Source organism: Oreochromis niloticus, linkage group LG5 (assembly GCF_001858045.2).
Source record: "Oreochromis niloticus isolate F11D_XX linkage group LG5, O_niloticus_UMD_NMBU, whole genome shotgun sequence".
Taxonomy (NCBI): domain Eukaryota; kingdom Metazoa; phylum Chordata; class Actinopteri; order Cichliformes; family Cichlidae; genus Oreochromis; species Oreochromis niloticus.
Genome location: NC_031970.2, coordinates 28,161,613 through 28,183,226, shown reverse-complemented (window position 1 = coordinate 28,183,226; position 21,614 = coordinate 28,161,613). Strand labels below are relative to the sequence as shown.

Sequence of the window (21,614 nt, the reverse complement as noted above, 5' to 3'; positions counted from 1 at the left end):
AAGGTCACGGAATAAAATGGGTTTTGTTTTTTCCTTTGCACATTACCACTGAGCATGAGAATGGTATTTACAGAAGGGTAAAGCCCCCTTTGTGAAATCTGTGTGGTTACTTTATGCTTCATAAAAACTTTTCTAAGTAGAAAACAACATTAATATTGCAGCGTGGTACCACTGGCTGCTAGTATTAAAAACTTTTAGTACTGTAGTCAGTGCGAGTAACAAACCAATGGGCAATGTTTCCATCCACAATCCAACACTTTTCTAATTATTTTCTGCATATTTCCGCTTCACTTTGGTAGCTCTTCGGAAGTTATTATGTGAGATAACATCAATGATAGAAGGAGTGCATGATGATTGCACTTGGCTTTGAACTGGCAGCATTTTTTCTAGATGTTTTCATTATAAAAGGCCTTGTTCAAACTGGGCTTTTTTTTTTCACTGCAATCACAGTGAAATTATTTATTGGCTATCTCGTTCACTGTAAAATACTGTTACCGAAGAAATCGAATCTAGAATGCAACTTAGCATCAATTTTTAAACACTCGAACAACTTTATTCCAAAAATTCTATAAAGCCATTTTGGAGAACGAGTCAAGACTAATGTTCATTGCGAGACTTCAAATAAAATAGAAAGACTTAAAGACAATTAAGCTCAGTAAGCTTTCATTTTATAACAGCAGTTGGTCCGCTTGAGGAAAAAAAAAAGGGGAAAGCGCTGATTAACAGAAAGGGCTGATAAAAAGATGCAGAGCATAGTGGGCTTCACAGTAAAAGCTACAAGAGCGCTGTAAAACCTCAGGAAAAAAAAGAGAACACTGAATGAAAATGTTTGCTGCTGTGTAAAAGCATCTGCTCTGCCCCACATTGACAACTGAGGTAGGACAGACTAGTCGCTGGTGCTTGACAGAAAGGATAGGTGTACAATCCGAACTGTAACATCCTCCAATGATCAATAAAACACCACTTTAATAGATAAATTATATTGTGACTGATTTATTGCATTTTATTGTTTCCAGTTATCTTTCCACTGTTCTTCAACATTTAATGTCCATGGTAAATTACCTGAACAAGCCACAATAAAAAAAATCAGACAACACAGCACTTGCTGGTGTGGAAAGACACATTGTACTGTATGCGTGAGGAGGCTTGAGAGCATGAAAAAGACAAATAGATATAGCAGTGTGACATACAGCTATTCGGGGAAAAAAAGAAGTCCCTGTCCTGGCAGGAAATTTCAAAGCAGCTGGAGTCAGGCGAACTCAATACAGCAGCAGCAGCAGGAGGTAAAACTATGACAATGGCAGAATGACTATCACAACCAGCTTATGGAGACACTTAAATCTGTGAACTATATGCACACCCAGCGCTGAAGCCAAGGCGCACACTGGTTAGGATGCTATTACAGCTTTTTTTTTTTGAATAGCTCCAGCTGCAGCAGCCTCCACTTCTGTGCTCTCCCCAGCGACAGTCATAGTCACTGCCAGCTTTGTATCTGTAAGCAAGTGCATGGCTTTGAGGGTTTACAAAACAATTCCAATCAAGCAAGAATTGGATGTGTGATTTCTCTGAACAGTAACGTGGGCATCACAGAGCGTTTTTTTTCTCTCTCAAGATTTTAAAAGTGAATAAACTGCAGCTGGATTTTTTTTTTTTTTTTTAAAAAAACCTCTTTTCACTTTGGTGAGTGCAAGGAACAGCCTGAAAATGCCAGTTGTGACATTAGCACTTGTAAATGCTCAGTGGAGCAGGCTGTTGAGGACGAAGACTCATTGGTGCGCTTTAAGGCCGTGCTTTCGCGGATCAATACAAACTCGAGGAAAAGACAAGATGATTTCAGACTGTGACAGGAGCTTGAGCCAGCGATAGACTGAGATGCTGAAAAAAAGAGCATGCCACTTCTAAAATTTCTGAAGTGGGGGACATGCTTTTAGTGTAAATAATGGTAACTCTTAAAGGTGTTTAGAATCGCTCAGACAGTTCAAGCCATTTCGTTGGAGAGCATATCACGGTTTTTAAAGCTGCTCTTGGCTGAGGTCTTTCTTTGTCTTCCTCATCTTTTCCTGCGAGCAGCACCGTAGTAATCTTTCTTATGAGAGTAATCTGTAATTAGAATAATGATTCATACGGCAACAAACTTGAGTCAACACATGTCACGATGATGATTGGCAATGGGGCTGACTGGAACAGTTACACTGGCAAAAACCCAAACTGGATTAGCGATATAATGCTACATGTGCTGCAGTATGGCTCAGTAGTAAAAAAAAAAAATGTTAAAAAGGAAAGAAAAAGTGCATAATTTCACATATGGATCATCAGTCTATTGACCCAGCAGGTAGCATGCACCACCTCTGAAATTAGTTGGCTTATTGGACTACAGTGAACTACTGCCTCGAGACAGATAAATTTTTCTCATTTGTACAATCTGCTCAAACTCCACTTGGCAATGGGAGGTTGTAACATCAGGCCCGGAGCCCAATGATAATGGGACCATTCAGACTTTATATGACAAAAGATGGTGTGTAGGCATGTAATGATCTTTGTTGCAATTACGGCACCATTCATGCTTTACTCCTTACAGGGGTTCAGCCAAAGCCATCCTATATAAGCCAAAAGTATGCGGACAACCAAACACCACAACCATATTAAAAAAAAATGTTCACTTCAATTTATGGTTATATGCTAGATTTTGCTTGCGTCTTATGATAAATGTCTTGCACAGGTGTAGGGCTAAAAAAAAAGCTGAAATGATGTGCCACCCTGTTCGTAACAACCTAACTGCCAGAAGAATAGCGGACACTTTAAAGGTGAGGAAGATTAAAAATTGAAACTAGAAGGCAGCAGAGAGGTGCAGCCTTGTCTTTCTCACCCACAGCAATGACCGTGGACGTGAATGTGAGACTGTCGGCTTTGCAAAGTTGTTGGGAAGATCTGGGGTGAAGGGTTTTTAGATGCTGCTCAACCGTCTGTCAAGCACTTTGGTTGGATTGGCTTATACAGTAGTGGCAGCTTAAGCCCGTATGGACTTAGCGCCATGTATTTCAGGGCACAAATCAATCAGTTAATCAATCAAAACCAAAACCAATGGCATTATTCTGCTGCTCTGTTAGCTGTCATTCTTCAATAGAAGTTGAGCTGGGAACCCGGCTGCAGGAATATGGGCCTGTTTCGCCACAGGAACATTATCGTTACTGGTGTTTGGGTGATGGCGGACAGTGACTATTTCAGTTCATCCCAAAGACATTTAATGGAGTTTAGCAGTTATGCTTTTCCACAACAAGCCATGAACAATGTCTTTTTGGTCCTGGCTTTGGGACATTGCTCTATTGAATGACAGAAGGCGCCGAACCCAAGCTACTGCCAAAAAGTTCGACCCATGCTATTGTCCTAAATATTATTGTATGCTGAAGCATCAAGACTGAAACTGAGAGTCTAATACAAAGAACAAAAAGCCACAGAGCAGCAAAAAACCAAAAACAAACTATAGCACCTCTAAAAAGTAAATTGTTAGAAATGAAAACTTACAAAATTAATGAACCGTGATGGGATTTTCAACAAACTGAAATCTGTGTTTACCTCTGAATTTATTACAAACACTATTTACAGAAAATCTGTATGCTTTTCTACTGTGTGTTTGGGGAGACTCATTTAAATTTTTATTGCAGGCTTATGACCTGCCAGATTCAGGCTGCCTACTGCCTCACTTAAAAGCTTTGCTCTGGTGTGGACGCTGGGTACAGTCTACTGTTTCTTTACCCAGACTACTGCCAATGCATGCTGCTACTTCCTTTTTCTTCTTAGGCAATGCAAGACTGAAATAAGTTGCTCATTATGTCTATGAGTTGACAAAAATCTGTATGTGTGTGTGTGAGGAGAAGTCGTTTCAAGCTAAAACTTGCTTGTGCATCACCCCGGCATTCTTTCAATGACTGTGCATTCATTAAATGGAGCACCTTATGGGGCAAATGGTTTTCTTTTGGATAGGGGTGATTAGGATAGTTGATGAGGTGATAGCTTGGGGAGAGAGCGGGGATATTTTAGCTCCAGGGTCTGTGGCATTATTCATGTGGACGTGTAGCTATGCCTCCCGCACGCTGAGCCATAAATCTAAATCTACAAGAAGGACTGAACTACAGTACTTGTACACAAATCATAACTGAGCACCACCAAAAACCCCGCCATCCAAACACCTCTTCACCCACGTCACCTGGGGAGCTTGGCAGTTATTGACCAATGAGGGCAACTTATTGAGAAAAAGCTGCCATGAAACTGGGTCGCAGGAGCCAATCAATGGCATGGATTTTTTTTTTTTTTTTGCCTTGGCATTATCTCGACTGAGAGCAAGGACTGAAAGCGGGGGTGGTGGGGGGTGGGTTGAAAAAGAAACAGACACAAATCATTCGGTATGGAGGCACCTCGACTATACCTCTCCTTTCACTCCCTCCATCCACCCACTCTTTCCAATCTGCCATCATCCACCCCTTCCTCTTTCCTCCATCCTGCTATTCATTTGCTTTCCTGTGTTTTCTGTTGTTTGTTTGCCCCTGGGCTGAAAACTCTGTGTGTTTATGTGTGTGTTTGTGTGTGTGTGTAAAAGCGCTCTGAAATGACGCATTGATTCACAGTGTTCTATATTTTCTCATCTGGCTCACTATTACAGTGAGAGTCAATCGACGCCGTATTTCTCTCTCTCTCTTGCTCTCTCTTTTACTTTCTCCCTATTTCTTTCGCTCTCTCTATCTTTCTGTGTGTATCTGAGTATCATGTTTTTGAATGGAAGTGCTTACGAGGGGTGTTATATTGCAGTTACAAGAGAAGTGTTTGGAGTGTGAGTGCATGTGTCGTGGGTATCAGCGGTGTGTTTTGTACCTGTTTGTGTGTATTTGTATGCATTATTTTCTAACTTGGAGCTCAGCGCTATGTATTCAGGAGTGCAAGCTCCCTCTGTGCACTGTGTGGGGGGCACTTGGTAGTGCAGTGGCCTATACTGTGTATCTAACAGTTTGCTTTGGCAGATGCCATATATATATATATATGTATATATATATATATGTATGTTTTTTCTGTGTGTGTTGACGGTGTTAATGTTTTTATGTCTGCCAGAATCTGCTGGCGAGTCTTTGTGCAGTGTTTCATGAGCACATGTGCTAGTGCTAGCGCTGCAACTCAACCCCGTGACCCACACGTAAATGCACACCCGCATGCAAGTGCACACACAAGAATACACTCGTGAGGTTTTTTTTTTGCCAGAATCAATACAGGAGCTTTTTAATGTCTCTTGCCATAGTACGAGTCTGAAACTGGAGCGCAGGATCACAACTGTGGCAGTCGGGGCCTGGCGTTTGGGACGCGCCCCATTTTTTTTGTTCTGTCCATTTGTGCGCTTGTTGTCTGTGTACCTCAAAAAAGGGAAAATCTTTTTCACAGTTATGTTGAAAATGTAGCCATATTGAACAAGAATAGTCAAAATCTGGAACGGCCATAATTACATGGTACGTTTGCATTTATGGTAACTGTGAAAGCTTACCGAAACGCTAAACTGCTGCTGATGGCTTGCTGTTTCACCTGGAGGTCAGTATTTTTCTCATGGTGTTGATTAATAAAATTCTGACACAGCAGACCCACACACTGTGGTACTCATGCCTAAAACAATGCTTAAAGTACCTGCAAAATACACACTTTGTAGTTGGATGTTAACAAAAAAATATTCAATTTAACTAATTGCTCAATTAAGTTTGAACATCAAAAGCAAACTGATACACTTTTTACCAAAGCGTTTGCTTTTTGAACCAAAAATAAGAATATTATATACAACACGATAATCAATAACAGTCATTTCTTGCTCCACGACCTATTGACTGTTCAGTGATCCATCCACGCTTCAATAGAGTCTTTCACTCTTTCTACTTGCTGACTTTGCTCTCTTTGCACTGCGTTGGTTTATCATTCCAATACTGGATCCATGTCTTGAATATTTTGAATGTTCAGCAGCGCTGGCTTCTGTGTCACTTGTCAGTAGAGCTGATTTAATTACGCTAGCAGACACATATTCTCCATCAGCATAATCCTGTGTACCTGTAGTTTGTAGTGCTATAATGGAATGAGCAATGTGAAAACAATTTGTCATCTATCACCAGTAGTACAATGTCAGCGTCACTTTAACATCAGTATTTCTGCTTGTCACTTGTTTACCCAAAGTCTCTCCTGACACTGCGCCCGCTCGGTCGCGCGCACACGCACATGCTTACGCTCATGCGTGCGTGCACATTCACATCAGGCATCCCTTAGTACTTTGTCTGAGCTACACCAACAGCCTACAGCCATGCTTACAGGGCATTTCCACTAGGAAGCCAAATCCCCTCTTCTCTCAGCTCACCTGGCAGCGGGGAAAGAAAAAAAAGGACGGCAGAAAACTTTTTAAATGTAAGAGCTGGGGAGCAACTTTGACGGAAAAAAGCGCATCAGGACACAAAGTGAAGGGGAAAGAGGCTTTAACAGGGTAGAAAGGAGATTTCATTTGCCGGGTTTTGGTTGTGTTGGCCTGTGAGTGGGGGGATTGGTAGAGGATAGAAGGAGAGCGAGTGAAGAAGGTAGGTAGGAAAAAAAAACACACTGAATGAAGGAATGGAAGTAAGAGGGTGTAGTCGTGCACCATAAAACGTCCCACTGCCTTTCCCAGGGCCAAGTCCTCGCTCTATTTCTAATGAACTCATTTATTCTGTTTTGCTGGATTTACCTTCACCAGCAACAAAAGACAGTCTCCTGGTCTGCCTGTCTGAATTCTCTGCTTCAGGGTTTGTTGAGCATCTAGGTCTGTCCTATAGCCTGACTGTGTTTATCTAGCTCTCGCCATAGGTCAAACACAGACCTCAGACTGTACTAAACTGCCAAAGGCATCTCTAATTGGCATTTCCTTCTAAAAACAATATTAATTACAAGCGACTGGTTACAGTAATTTGCTGGTGATGCATTTCTATGCAGCATGTGAAGCCAAACACAGTCCCTTCAAGATGGAAAGGCAGAATCCTCAAAAAATGTTTTTGTGAACCACATATTCTGGTCTGTGTCAAACAATAGCAACAAAGGCAAAAACATCAATCGGCAGCACACTTTGTGTGAACACAAAATCGCATTCTGGTTTTGGCCAAATATTTAATCTCTCCTCCTCTCTCTCCTCGTGTCTCTGTCTCTCCCTCCCTCTTTCTTCCTGAATAATATGCCACTGGGAAGTTAAAAAAAAAGAAAAAAAAGACTGAGAGCACGGATCCCCACTCCTCCGCTCTTCTTGACTGCACGTCTGTGATGTCATAATCACTCACATCAAAGGCTGTGCGCTCAACACGGCGACTGTCAGCTTCCCTGGAGGCGTCATTAAAAACGAACAGAGCAAACCGAGCCAGGCCTGACAGAAACGCATCAAAACTTCCTAAGACGCACACACACGCACACATATGCGTAGCTAATGCGTGCTACACATCCATGTTCACGCTCACACGCAGGCATCGAGGAGCATGCACGTACTAATCAAAGCGTGTGACAGAGACAGACACATGCACACACACAACGTGCATATGTAATCATAAAATCATGCGTGCCAAAGGAAGAGCTCACATTGCTGATAAAACCCTCAGACTCGCATGCGCACAGTACTACAAACTGAAAATCTGCATCTTCTCTGTGACAAAGTGAAAACTTCCTCGTCCTGTCATGCAAAAATAGGAGCCGAGCATTCAGACGCGCATGTTTCGCTTCCAGCTGCATGTGCATGTGAACAGCAGCGGACGCAGCACGTGGACGGACATCTGTTGTAAAAGATGTGCTCTCTTGATATGCATTCACAATGCACTCGTGTTTCGCTGCCATTCTGGGACATAATGCAGAGTGTGCACATAAATGTAGAAAGAGTCTACATCCACCAGATTTTCATTCCTGTCTCCTTTTCTCTATCCTGTCTATCTCTCTACACACTTGCCCACACACATGGGCGCATGCACACGCACAGGCACACACTCATTTACACAAACTGGAGAAAGGACTATAAATAGTATGCCTATGATGTGATGCCGTGTGGTTTATCCCTATGGGTTTGTGTATGTGCGACTGTCAAAGTGAAGAGAGAGGGAGGCGGTGAAAGGAGAGGGGGTGGGGGGGTGGCAGATGAAAAAAAAAATCTTTAAGAGAAAGAAGTGTGGTGTATAGCCAGTGATAAGCACTACATGGCAGGCATGGCAAAGACAGAGACTCCCCTTTGATCTGAAATAAATATAAGTCATTATATGTTAAAATGAGCATCTGTGTTTGTGTGCGACTGAATCCAAGACGTGTTTATGTAAGATTTCGCTTCTGGCTTGACATGTCGTTCCTTGTGTGCGACTTACTCCTGGCAGGGTCTTCTGCTCGTGCAATGCATTCTGGGCTTTCAGGGCTGACTCTCTGGCACAGTAGGTGAGGAAGGCACAGCCTGAAATACAGCAAGAGAGAAAGACACAATTATGTTATGTGAACTGGGGACAGAGAAGGAGAGACAGCTACGGGAGGGGGCTGCACCAATCATCAGCAAATAGCTAAAAACAACACACACACACACACACACACACACACACACACACACACACACACACACACACACACAAAACCACACAGAGTAAGCCTGCAGCCATAGCTCTGAAACTCTGTCTACATGGCCGCAGTGGGAATTTGTTCGTGCTTGTGTGTCCACAATAAACAGCATTTCGGTGACTGAACAAATTGAATATTTCTGCGACCGCGAATGCAATCCACTTGCATGCAGAAGGGAAATAAGTGGGACTAAAATTTGCGTCAACGTGTGACGATTTGTGTATTCTGTTGCGCGAGAGCCACCATGCCCCCATCAACACATCAAATCTGACTGAGCTTTCTCCCTGGCAGCCTGAAATAGCAGTTATCCATTCGTCCATCGCACTCTTCTGGCTGTTGTGACAGGGATAGACAGCCTGACAGCTTCTTTCTCTCTCTCTCTCTCTTACCCACCCTCCCTCTACTTTACTCCCTCCACTCTTCATTTCTCCATCTCCCTGCTCCATATGTTCCAAGACTACCCACAATCCTTGGTTTTGTTAGCACCTGGGCTGACATGTGGGGGTGGAAAGAAGATGGAGACGCAGGAGGCAAGGAAGAAGAAGCCGTGGGGGAACGTGCACGCTGTTCCCTTGCCACCCCCCGCTGACAGTGAGGCACACACCACTGTCAGAGAGCTGACAAACTGTCAATCTACAGATCAAGCCTAATGATTCATGTGTTTGACAGATTAATAAAACGCTCACAGAGACAATTGCACAATAGGTTGATGCGCAATTTGAGCTCATACTGTACGCACAGGTATTTTGGGTGTTTGCTCACATCCAGGTTGTGGGAAAAATGTAAATATTATTTATTTACACTCATTTCACTCACAATCAGGGAAAGACTCAAATGTGCACAATGAGCCTTTGGACTTGTTGCATTACAATACCTGGGAAATTTTAAAAGTGATTATAGAGGTATTCAAAATCATTATATCACAGCAGTAAGAAAATATCTCATAGTGCATATAATATATTTATTGTTATTGCTGTTTCCAATCTGTAAGAACAAAGGTGCAAGACAACCAGAGTTTGTTCTGAGAACATCAGCACCTAAGTCTGAGATGATTATCATAGACCCGTACTTACAGACCAAAGACCAAAACACAGTGCAGTTTAAATAATGCACCCCCTTCTCGAAGCTCTTTGTTCTTTTTAAATACCGGGGGCTATTTGTTGTTGAGGGTAACATCATGTACAGTATGTGGAAGGAGAGCAGCTTCCATCCTCTCTGCTCCGTGTCTTTAACCCCAGGTCGCCCTGATGGTGGGACCCCAGGGAGCTCTGCTTGTTGGTGTTTTTAATTAACGTGCCTCTCTCTCATTAGGCGAAGTGGGAGCTGGCCGCTGACAGCTTGGCTACCTCCTTGTCCTCTCCGGGCCTGTCGTGTTAGCACTACATGGCGTTGCCGTCCCAAAGGAAGGACACGTGAGCCTCTGATTCACACGTCTGACGCTCATTCACATGTTTGGAGTCACCTACAGCAATCAGCGTATTTAAAACAGGACGTACTCCTTTGTCTTACTTTAAGCAAGAACAGAAATACAATGTTAAAAATGTATTTTACCTCACAAAATACACCTAAGTAGCAAAAGCTAAAATACTCATGATGACATTTTACATTAACATTTTTTCATTATTAGCAGTGTGTGAATATGTAACATTGCAATGCAGGGTGCACCAGATATGGAGATTATTTCATATTTCAGCTATACAGTTTGCTCCAGAGGTTCCCAAAAAGTTTTGTCTGTTTCACACCCACAGTGATGAATTGCATTTACTGTATATAGAACAGAATGTGCAACATCAGAAGACAGGCTGCATAATGTTAGTTATGTATTTGTTTGCCTGCAAAGACACTTTGGCATGCAGAGTGGAGGAACTAGGTGATCTAATCACCAATAAAATACACCACTTAGTATTTTATTCCCAAACAAAAACAAAATGTAAATCTATTTTATTTATGAAATCATAATTTCCATGTATTCAAATGCACCTGCCTTCCCCACCTTTTATAATCTACCCAATCACAACAGCAGATGTAACTCTGAGAGTAAAAGTAACCAAAGACATGCTGGATTACTACATATTAACCCGTGTGATCACTGTGCATTTTGTACATTAAAACTTAACCTGGAAATAGCTACATATTATAGCTGTCTCGTATTAAGTAGAGCATACTGTAATATAGAAGAAAATGAAAGATGTGCTAAGTACATTTATTTAGATTCACTCACGTATGAGAGATGGATGCTCTAACATGACTAAATACACAAACACATACGCATGCACGCCAACACACACACATGAAAAGTGACAGTCAACAAATGTTCAATTTATCATCATTGTCACAAGTCAGATGCTGGCAGCAGCTCTAGTATCTGACTAAGACCCATATTGGCCCAGGAGAGAGAGATAAGCTGTTTGTTTCTGCTGTCAATGCTGCCAATTTGGTTTCCCATCACTTCAAATTCAAATCAACAGCAGCGCAGAGGGGGATCTGAGGGAATGTATGTGTGTGTGTGTGTTTGTGTGTGTGTGAGAGGAGAGGAGAGAGAGAGAGATGAGGGAAGTTGGAAAGAAGGGCAAAATGAAAGAGGGGGAGGAGAACAGCAGAGAGGAAAAGCAGAACAGCGAGGGATGCTCGGTAAGAGACGGAGAGGGAGAGAGAGTAGATAAGATCACCTAGCTTCTGTGAACACCATCCCCCTGTGTCCTACACTCGCTTCTTATCTCAACTGCAGCAGACACCCTAAAGGGACACACACCCACCGAGAGGGAGAGAAACAGAAAACGAGTGAGAGACAGAGAAAGAGGGAGGGAGGGAAAGAGAGAGAGAGAAATATGGGGAAGGAAATGAGAGAAGATGAAAGAAAGCAGCAGGGGAATGGTGGAGGCTGAATACTTTCTGGTGGAGGAAGAAGAAAGAAATCTGCCATCACCAGACCTTATTTAAACGACAGCTGTGTTGGACCACATGGAGCTTTGACCTTGTTGATTTGGAAAACCCAAATTTGATGAGCTGCCTTTGCCAATGGGTTGCCCAACAAGTTGCCAATGGGGACTGATTCATTGTTTGTTTAAACATTCTGTTGTAAAAGATAACTCAACGAGGAGGGATCATTTATACCAAAGAACATTATGCTGTATATACATTATATATGAATCTAGAGGAGTTTGAGTAATAAAACATTTTAGCGATTAGATACCGATAATGCAACATAGCAGAGCGGTGTCCTGAACAAAAGTAGGAAATGGGACAGGACCCCAGAGTCTAGATGCTGGTGATGGAGCAGGGTAAGCAGATGGCTGATGGAGACTTCGTGTTACTCTCTGATTATCCAGGATGAGGTGGAGATGGAGAGGAATGCAAAGACAGTTGAAAGGCAGGAAGACAGAAGAGCTATGTGCAGAGAGAATAGGGATGGTGGACTGATCGTCTTGGATAAGAGGGCAAGAAGATCATTGGACTGCAAAATTGCAGTGACTTTGACAGTAAAGTGGAAGTGGGAAAGCGGCAGTGAAGAGGAGAATTGCTCAAACATGTAATGCGGACATTTGTATGGAAACAGATTCTCCTTTTTAAGCTAAGCTTCATTTCAATGACTGATGCTGGGTATCAAGTCAGGACTTTGGCTAACATTACCCCCAATTTGAAAAGAGTGCTTCAATCCAACTTGTGTTATGCAAATCAGATATTTGATTTTTTGGGGGTTATATTTTAGCTCATGAGGAGCTAAGTGCTGTAGTCTGTTGCTAACTTGTTTTTAATAGAAGGAATCCACCAACCTTTCCTGGTTTTGAGGATGTGGTATGTTACATGTAGACGTACATATGTTGCCATTTCATCCAATCTAACAGTTTAACTCTTGGTAGTAAGTAGCAACATAGATTTATCTGTTCATCAGTCCATTCTGATCCACTTATCTAATTCAGGGTCCCAGCTGCTATAGACAACCACACCTCTGGGCAATTTAGAATCACCAATTAACTCTACCAACTGTGGACTGTGAGAGCATGCCAGAGTAACTGGAGAGAACCCATGTGACATTGGAAGAACACGCAAACTCCACACAGAAAGGCTCACACACACACACACAGATGGTGGATTCGAACCCAAGACCTTCTTGCTATGAGGCACCAGTGCTAACCTCCATGCTGCCCTATAGAAATTCGAACAAATATTAAACAAATATTAAAACGTGTATCTATATGCTACTTAATTATTTATTTTTTGATAGCTAAAGACCGTCGACATATTTAACGTGTAAACTGGGTGTAAAGGTAATTAAAACCCTCAGATTCCCAGAAACAATATAGCGACCGTGATCTCTGTGACATCCATGGCCCAGGTTGGGGACACACCATTCTTCAAATTCTCCTTTGAAACTAATTATAATCCTACTAAAATTAAAAGGACTAATGAATTAGTGCTCTGCACTGTTACCGGACACATGAATCCCTTTTTACCAGCATACACTGCCTGATGCCACCCAAGACTAAAAAACTTGAGGGACAATGTTATTGTACAGAATTCTCTAATTATCTTCTGCCTATTAATTCAGGGATTGTAAAAGGCGGACATAAAAAGTTCCCTCCTCTCGCTCTCCCTCTCTCTCCCTCCTTTTATTCCCAGCTACAGATGAGGAGAAACTCCCAGTGATCATTTAAATATTTCAGAACATCTTGGTAAGAGCCTAAAAAGAGTCAATAGCATTAAAAAGCTTTATCCACGGCGCAGCTGAAACTCTGCTCTGCATATCCCTGGAACTCTGCCTTGAAAAACTTTGGCATGAAACTTTGTTTGAGGCTGTCCAATTTCAGTCAGTCAATAGAAATCTCCACGTCTCCCCCTACCTCACTTCTGTTAGCACTTATCTTCACCTGAAAGGGTTGACCAAGGACAGACTTTGCTCAATAAACAGAGGAATGTTTTTTTTCTCCTTTTTAAAAGATTGACCTTAAGACAAGAACGTTCTGACTGGATTTCTGTGAGTGCTAAGGCTTAGATAACGCTCTTCAATTCACTCTTGAAATGGGTCAGAGTAAAGACAAAAATTCTTGACTTATTGTGTTCAGAGAAATGGCATATAAAGCCTTGGTCTTTTAGTCGTATGGTGAAAATGAGTAGGACTGAGTGCAAAAGTGGAATACTAATAAGTGTTATATTAAAAGAGTTTCGGAACGATACAGTTGCCCTTGTACTGCTGTAACTGGGACACTCGGTATGAGCCATACAATTGCTATTCAGTCTGTATCTGGTTTTCAAACGCAATAAAATTAAAAGAGTAAAGTTAATACTTGCAATGCAGAGAAAAAAAATCTGCTTTAAAAAAAGAAAAAATAAACACAGCTATTAAAACCATGTCTCTATAGCTATATTCCCATCTTATCTTTATTCGCTGCAGAATCATTCTCGCCATTTCTCTAATGCATATGTATACAGGGAAATGTTTGGGATGACTTAAAGTGGCAGACTTTAGAAAAAAGAAAAAAAAAGTCACCTATCTCCAAGTAAATCTGATATCAAAGCGTAAAAGCCCAGACAAGCCCCCTCACTTTTGGTTCTGCGAGGAATAGTAATTCAATAAAGTGAGCAGCAGCCGCTCATATCCCCTTCACCTTTGCTGACCTTTCAGATCATTACTCACCAAGGAAGAAAGAGACAGAGGATAGAGGCTATTTTGGGGGACACAGCCAAGGTCTCCGGGAACACGCCAACTTTCTCCTGTATCGTCTTAAAATCTTTAATTGGCTGCTGTAATCGCTGATTAAATGAAAAAAAAAAAAAAAGAAGCACTTTGAAGCCCACAGTACGAGCTCAGAGAACAGAACTGAGTGTACGAGTGGAAAAAAATAACTCAGTTGCTCACATCGAGTATCTTTTTTTTCACTGTGTGAAAGAGGCCTTAAAAATTCAGGAGTTGTTTCAGGGGACGAATGAATGTTGGTCTTGATTATGATATTATTTCAGCAGAGTGAGGCAGAACTAAGGGGCAGTGTTATGAAAGAGGAGGTGAATTCATTTGTAATAGAGTGTAATAGCAGTCTCAGCTCTCCCATAGGCAGCTCTATGCAGATCCCTCAGCCCTCTCTTCGGGGGAACTGGAAGAATCCATAATATAGAAACGCACAACAAGCATACCACTAAGGGAAGCAGAGAGCAGGAATAGATAGAGCAAATGTTAATAACCAGGTGATGGATGAATCTCTGAGGGACGGCACTTCTCTACGTCTGTTATATTTTTTTCCATTCTTAAAAGTGCAGGACATAGTCATTTTGAACAATAAAGGGGACTCCGGTTGTAACTAAATTACTTTCGGAGATGAGGATATGAAGATCGTAAAATAAAAGTCATTATACTGTATTCTGTGTGAATACTGAGTTCTGATTGACTCGGGGTGTAAAATAAATTTTAATAACTGGGCATTTTCTGCAAAACTGTTAAATCATCAAGGCAAATCAAAGCTTGCTCATGGTTTGAATGTGAATTTTAAGCAGCACGGTGAAAAATACCCGGAATAAATTACTCCCAGATTGCCCTGAAAGATGTGGGCAACTCGACTGGGAATAAAAACAACCTTATTTCGGATAATAGAAGCTTTGAAAACCAGGTAACTTTACATTTCACTGTGGTACCTTTAGGGGGATAATAAAGGGAAACAAACACAATCGACATTACAGATTCATGCAAACTAAAAACATTTTTTTTCCCCGATGCAACGCCATTTTCAATGAGCGGGGTAGTCTTTTAGACTTCAGTAGAAGTCCCTACACATCTAAGCGGTATGACACTGTAGTAAAATGATTGGGATTGTCACTGTCATGGGACTTGTCAGTGTCTCCAAGGATATGCAGGAGAAGCAGCAGATGGGAGTCTGCCTTTTAACATCTGGTTAAGGTGGTAAAAGGGTTGTTTTCATGCATTCTTTTTAGGTTTCTCCTACATAGAACTTGTGCTTTAAGGTTGAAGGCCATCTGATTTATAGCACCGGCTCCTAATCTAACCTTTCTATGCTTCAATGCTATTCTACTTTGAATGCTAAAAAAAAATGACAGTAAAGGAACAGTGAACAGTGATGCATCGGTATGTAATGAGCTGGGAGTAACGATGAGCTGACCTGATGTGTTCTAACATTACAACTAAAGATGAATAAAATGCCTTTTTCGCTTGTTTCTTTTGTTTTGATTGTGACATACATGTGTGAGAAACAATGAGAACTTTTAAATGGTTTGTGCTTGTGTTTGTGTGCGCGTGCGTGCGTGCGTAAGTCCCTGAAGACAACAAGTCCCATCTCTCGCCCTGCTTGCCAGAGTTGCCGTCTCTAAGCTGTGCTAATCGATCGGTGAAGGAGGAAAAAGGGCCAGCTTTAATGTGTTGCATGTGAAGGATTTAGTGGAGAGCACAGCCATTGAATCAATGGAGTAGAAAATGCATCATTAGGACAGTGTCAACTCCCTCTGCCCCCACAGACACACACACAGTTGCAACAACCCTCACTCAACCTCCACTCCCCCCCTTACCCCGAGTGCATTGAAAACGTCCACATATTCATACAATCGCATGACGTGAGACGTGCACAGAAAAGGCACGTGTGTGATGCTTCAGCTCTCATAGCACAAAATAAAATACCTTCTTAAACAGCACTCACTCTGAGTGCATCCCATGAAACATGAATGCTCGAACACCCACTTGTATGGGCTTGTTAAAAGCTCCCCTGATGGCAAAACACAGACATTAAATGTCCCAAAAATCCAGGCAGACGAATCACCTCACTGTCGTCCTGCCGCTGCCATTTTGTCAGGAAATGTTTTGGGGGGGACTAAATTTAGCTTTTCATGATATGAATTATTAAAACTGCAGTGACTCCTATGACGAACTTAAAGTCTGAACCCGTACATACCAGGTCAGTCACTGTGGGAAATTTATTGAGGCAGAGACTAATAAAACAATGTAGGAGAGATAACAAATGGGCATTTTTGAGCCCATGTTACTATAGTTCAATGTATTATATGGGAATATTATACTTTGGTCGATGGAAAAACCTCTTAAGGAGTGTTTGGACTACTGTGGGACACCAAAACGTCACTACACAGCAGTATAGGATTTATAGATGGTGATGGTGATTTTTTGGTTTCTTGTGTATAAATACCATTAAGAGACAGACTATACGGGCCCAGTGTGTGTGACAGTGGGCCGGTATAGTCTGCAGTTTATGCTTTACTAAGAGATTTTGTTATGAAATGGTAGTTGTAGGTTTTTCTTAGTTGGAAAAAACTGACAGTCAAACACGAACCATGAGTCACACCTGCTCACGCTGGACTCGCTTAATGGATCTAAAATTAACATGTTCAAAAGTTGCTGTGTGTCCCAGCTACTGTTTGGACTCAAATGGGGATACTGACTGATTGAAATTAACATAAATTCAACATTCAGACTGCAGCAAAGTTTATTATACTTTTTTCATAGATAGATAGATAGATAGATAGATAGATAGATAGATAGATAGAGGGTCAACAGTCAGACAAGGACCAGGCAAAGCTGATTAATCAAGAATCCATCTCCGGATGAATCATGTATCACTAAGAAGACAAAGTGACAAAGTGAATTCTGTCATGGGAGTGGTCCCATGTCTCATCCCCCTGGTAAAACACTTACAGGATAAAGACTCCCATTAATATTCCTCTGTGCTCGTCTCCACTCCACCTGCCTCTCTCTTCTCCTTTCCTCTCCCTGTCCTATTATCCTGCCTCAGCGGACATCCTGTCCTGTCCCGTCCGCCTTGCCAACCTGCAAGATGGAGATGAGAGGACGATCCAAATGCAGAAGGGGGAACATGAATCATTACACTTCCTGTTGTTGCACACCGTCCGGGGAAGGAAGAGAGAGGACGCCCCCGGGGCTCCGATTGATTCCGGAGACTTAATTGGGTTTATTAGCCAAGATGTTGGGCCCCGTGAGGAGGCTCCCAGAGGCCGTGGAGTTTCCCCCCCCCATCCCCATTCCCACTCTTCTGAAGGAGAAAGCCTGCGTAATTGTTTTCCCTCCATCTTCTGTGTCATTGTCAGATGGGTCCTGCGGGATTATTAGCAACCCCAGGTCCCTCAATAATTCATCCAGAGCTATTTATACACAGATGGAGAGTCCTCTAAAGTCTCCCCCAGTGAGATTATCTGACGCTTAGACAGACAGACAGAGAGAGGGAGAGCAATGAAGAGAAACCGGGCTACAAAGGGAAAAGCACGAGAGAGACAGAGAGAAAATGGGAGAGACGTACAAAGAGAGTAAGAAGGATGGAGAGAGGCAATCACAAAAAGAAATGCAAAGACGAGCAAAGCAAGTTTGACAGTGAGAATGAGAGACAGCGGTGGTTTAGGTAGGCACAATGACAATGATTCTGGTGTGCATTGAGTTTCAAGGTGAAACTCTCTGCTCTGCTTTGGCAAAGTGAACAAAAGCACTGTCCCGGGAATAGCATATCCTCACACAACACACATTAATGGCTTTTAATCTTCCCCCCTTTTTCCTTCATTTAACACAATTAAGATGTTTGCAAAGCTAACATGGACCACTAGTCGCTATAGGAAGGACAGATGAAAGACACTCAGGGATTTCCATATACAAAGTAAACACAGTTATCCATCCTTTCCAACGTGTCAGTGCGTAAGACCAACAAAACAGCAGCCTGCCATTTCTTAAATCACCTAATAATTCACTAACATAACATTAACACATTAGCATATTAACATTAGCGCATTAAACAGCTTCTAATCCCAAACAGATAGTGGCTGGGCTACACAAGGCTGCGCGACTGCTGGCTTTTAATAGCTTTGCAGATACCTGTGTCTTTCCGCCTGCAAGTTAAGGGGACATTTTGTTGTCGTCAGACTAATGAAGCCTTTGGCGCACAAAGTTGATTTTCAAAGTCCCTTTGTTGGTGCTCCAGCCGCAGATAATTATATATATTCATCCCCTTTGGCAGTCACTTTTATCCAGCTCATTTAGAAAGCTTGGCTTCCTCTTGGACAAATTGGGACATTGAAAGGCAGATTGGAGTGATAGTTTTTACATTTTGCATCGATGGCACATTAATCAGGGCAACTATGGCTATGGGAAAAGTCTCAAGCGCCCTCTGAAACACAAGCCGTTTATCTGTAACAAATAGTATCGCTGTTAAAGCTATGCCTTTATCTAAATGCATTGTTTCATTCTGTATGAATATCTTCCGAAGTAAAAATTCTAATTTCCCAAAACATGGGAGCTTAAACCCCTTCAACCTAAATCTAATAAACTGCAAATAAAATCTGGGTTTTGGAAATGGATTTGAAAGCCTAAAGCAGTTCACACACACTGAGGTGTGTCAGCGAGAACATCACCTCAAAACATAACTGCATTTCTATGGATGCTGTGAACAGCAAATGTGCTCAGTGAACATTTGACTAAAACCTCTGCTGTTTTTTTTAAAAGATAAGTTTCAAAATGTTTTCCCCTGTATAAAAAAATATTAGATAGAATTCAGTATCTTTTATACATGAGAATAAAAAATGTTTGGATGGAAATGTTTTCAGAAAATGCCAATGCAAACTAATTTGGTGACTCTTTAATCAATGACTAACAATCAATGGTAAACTGAGTGAATCACTTACTTTTAATTGCTGTTTGCAGTGAAATCATAATGAATAATAACACCTAGGTTTATAACACCTGCTTTAATGGACATAAAAGTGATGTTGAGGAAATTCACATGACTGAACCTTTGTCTTATGAAAGGCATAAACTGTAACACTACAAATGACTAGTGAATATACTGTTTGGTAATTGTGAAATAACCATTCACTTGGGTTCAGTTAACAGTTTACTATTTATTACTGATTGTTATTATGGATTTCTACCACTAGTTTGACATTTCTTCTAAACTACTGGGAAAGTTTTTGTTAGCTTTAGGTAAAGCCAATGCCAAATTAATTGCTGCTGCCCACTGCGTCCTTACAGTATTGATGAACGGTCTATAAAGTAAGAACACTCTTCTCTCTCTCTCTCTCTGCTATACACCCACACATACACACACACACACACTTCTGTTGCTCCGGGGAAAGCAAAGCTTATCAACTACCCAGTGCTCACACACACTCACACACACACAGACTTCACTGTCTCTATCTATAAACCCCATGAAATCATTCCACACCAAGTGAAGCAGGCTATGTATAGGTTTGGCCAGGGTTCCATCTCCTGTTCTGTGATTAAAGGACCAAACTAATAGGCTCTGTCTCATTGGGAACCTGTGTGGGGCTGGGAGAGACCTCCGAAGCCATTAAATTGCAAATCTGTAATAATTTGCTGAAGGCTTTCTGTCCAGATCATTCCCTGGGCTGATTTGTGCATTGAGGTAGCGTTCTGAATGGCCAAGCACAAACCCAGCTGAGCCCACCAGCTAGCCAGCCAAGTTAGTCTACAAGGGGGCATGCTCCAGATGCGTACACACACACACACACACACACACACACACACACACACACACACACACACACACACCGTATTTACTTTGCAAGAACCACAATACAAAGTTTCACAGAGTCCTTTTCACTTAATTTGCACCAACAGTCTGCTTCTAATTAAAGCCAAATTAAATAAAGGCGTGAGCTAATACGCTTCATAAGTCCATAAAAGTTCAAACCTCCTTTTTGAGGTGCAGATTTGTGGAAAGGAACCCTCCTAAAGACCATAAAAGATATTTTCTACATCAGCTTACATGTGATGAACACGAACGCTCGGTTATTTTTCCAGAGAGCTAGCTGAAGACATTTTTTTTTTTTTTACAAAATTATGAAAGACTTTTGGGTGTTTAAGGGTCCATGACCATGAGGGACAGGGGGCTTTAGATTGCAGGCAAACCCCACACCCCAGCTTGTTAACTTGTTATTTAACCCTGTAACAACAAGTTACATATTTGATACCAGAGTTTTTATGAGCTTTTTAAAACCACTGTAATTTTTTCCCCCTGAAAACCTTAAATAAATTGCACAATATACTTTTAAGCAATAAGTTGCACAGAATTGCTGAATGTAGCGGCAATAATACATATTAAAAAGTTATATATGCACATTTTTAATAATTTCTTTAAAAAATGCCAGAGGTTCTGGCAAATATTTAATTGTTTAGACTTGACAGGGTTAAAACTACAGGTAAAAGCTGGGAAAAATAAGACACTGAATCAAGCACACATGATTGTGAACTAAAATGAAACATCTGCATTACAAAAAAAGGAAGAAGTTTGTAAATCTTTACTGTTGTTACTTTTGCCACTTGAACTTCTTTCAGAAAAAGAAAAAAAAATAAACCGTGGGTTTTCCAGGATTTCTGCTGCATGAGATGAAATGCATATTGCATTAAATTTTGATGCAACACAGCTGAAGCATGCCAATGACAATAGAAAACCTCTGTAATGCAGTAAGAAGTTGTTTCTGCCCACGAGCGACCACAGCTGCACCCTCACGTGAGCAACTTTAAATAGCAGTCAAGATCAAACTTCAAAAATTAGCATGTGAGGAAAATCCACAAACAGACACACACACCACTGACAAGTATACAAGTCCAATTAACATGTTGTCAGAGATCATGCTAATATGGAGGGCACTTGCTTATTTACCCCTGGGGCAGCTGGGCACTGCAGGGGTCTAATTCTGCTCCCATCCCAGGAAGGTCATTCTCCCTTCTCAAGCCATGATGGCCACAGAGTAGTGCTTAAATCTGGCAAAATGCAGCCTATAAATTACAGCAGAGGACAGAGGGGTCAGAGCCTGGCATGGAACTGGGCCAGGAGCTATCAATCTGCCGGGGCCAGCGAGGGCGACATCTGTCTCTGGGACTCCCTCACTCTTTTTACTTCTATCTCTGCCTGTCGTTTCCCATCCCTGCTTTTCAGTCTTTTCTTTTCAGCCCCTTCCGTCTTCCCTTTCGTTCCCTTTTCTCACTCCGTGTCTGTCACTGAACAATCTCTCCATGCCTCCAT

At 41.7% G+C, this 21,614-nt stretch overlaps 1 protein-coding gene across 11 annotated transcripts in view; it reads right to left on the bottom strand.

Annotated features, from left to right (window-relative positions):
* The window catches only part of celf4 (CUGBP, Elav-like family member 4), a 95,664-nt gene that overhangs the window by 65,443 nt on the left and 8,607 nt on the right, over positions 1–21,614 (bottom strand). For all 11 annotated transcript variants that reach the window (XM_025907408.1, XM_025907407.1, XM_019355084.2 and 8 more), the window contains exon 2: positions 8,376–8,458. In XM_025907408.1, the coding sequence (XP_025763193.1) occupies positions 8,376–8,458 (83 nt within the window). The remainder of the gene's footprint in view (positions 1–8,375; positions 8,459–21,614) is intronic.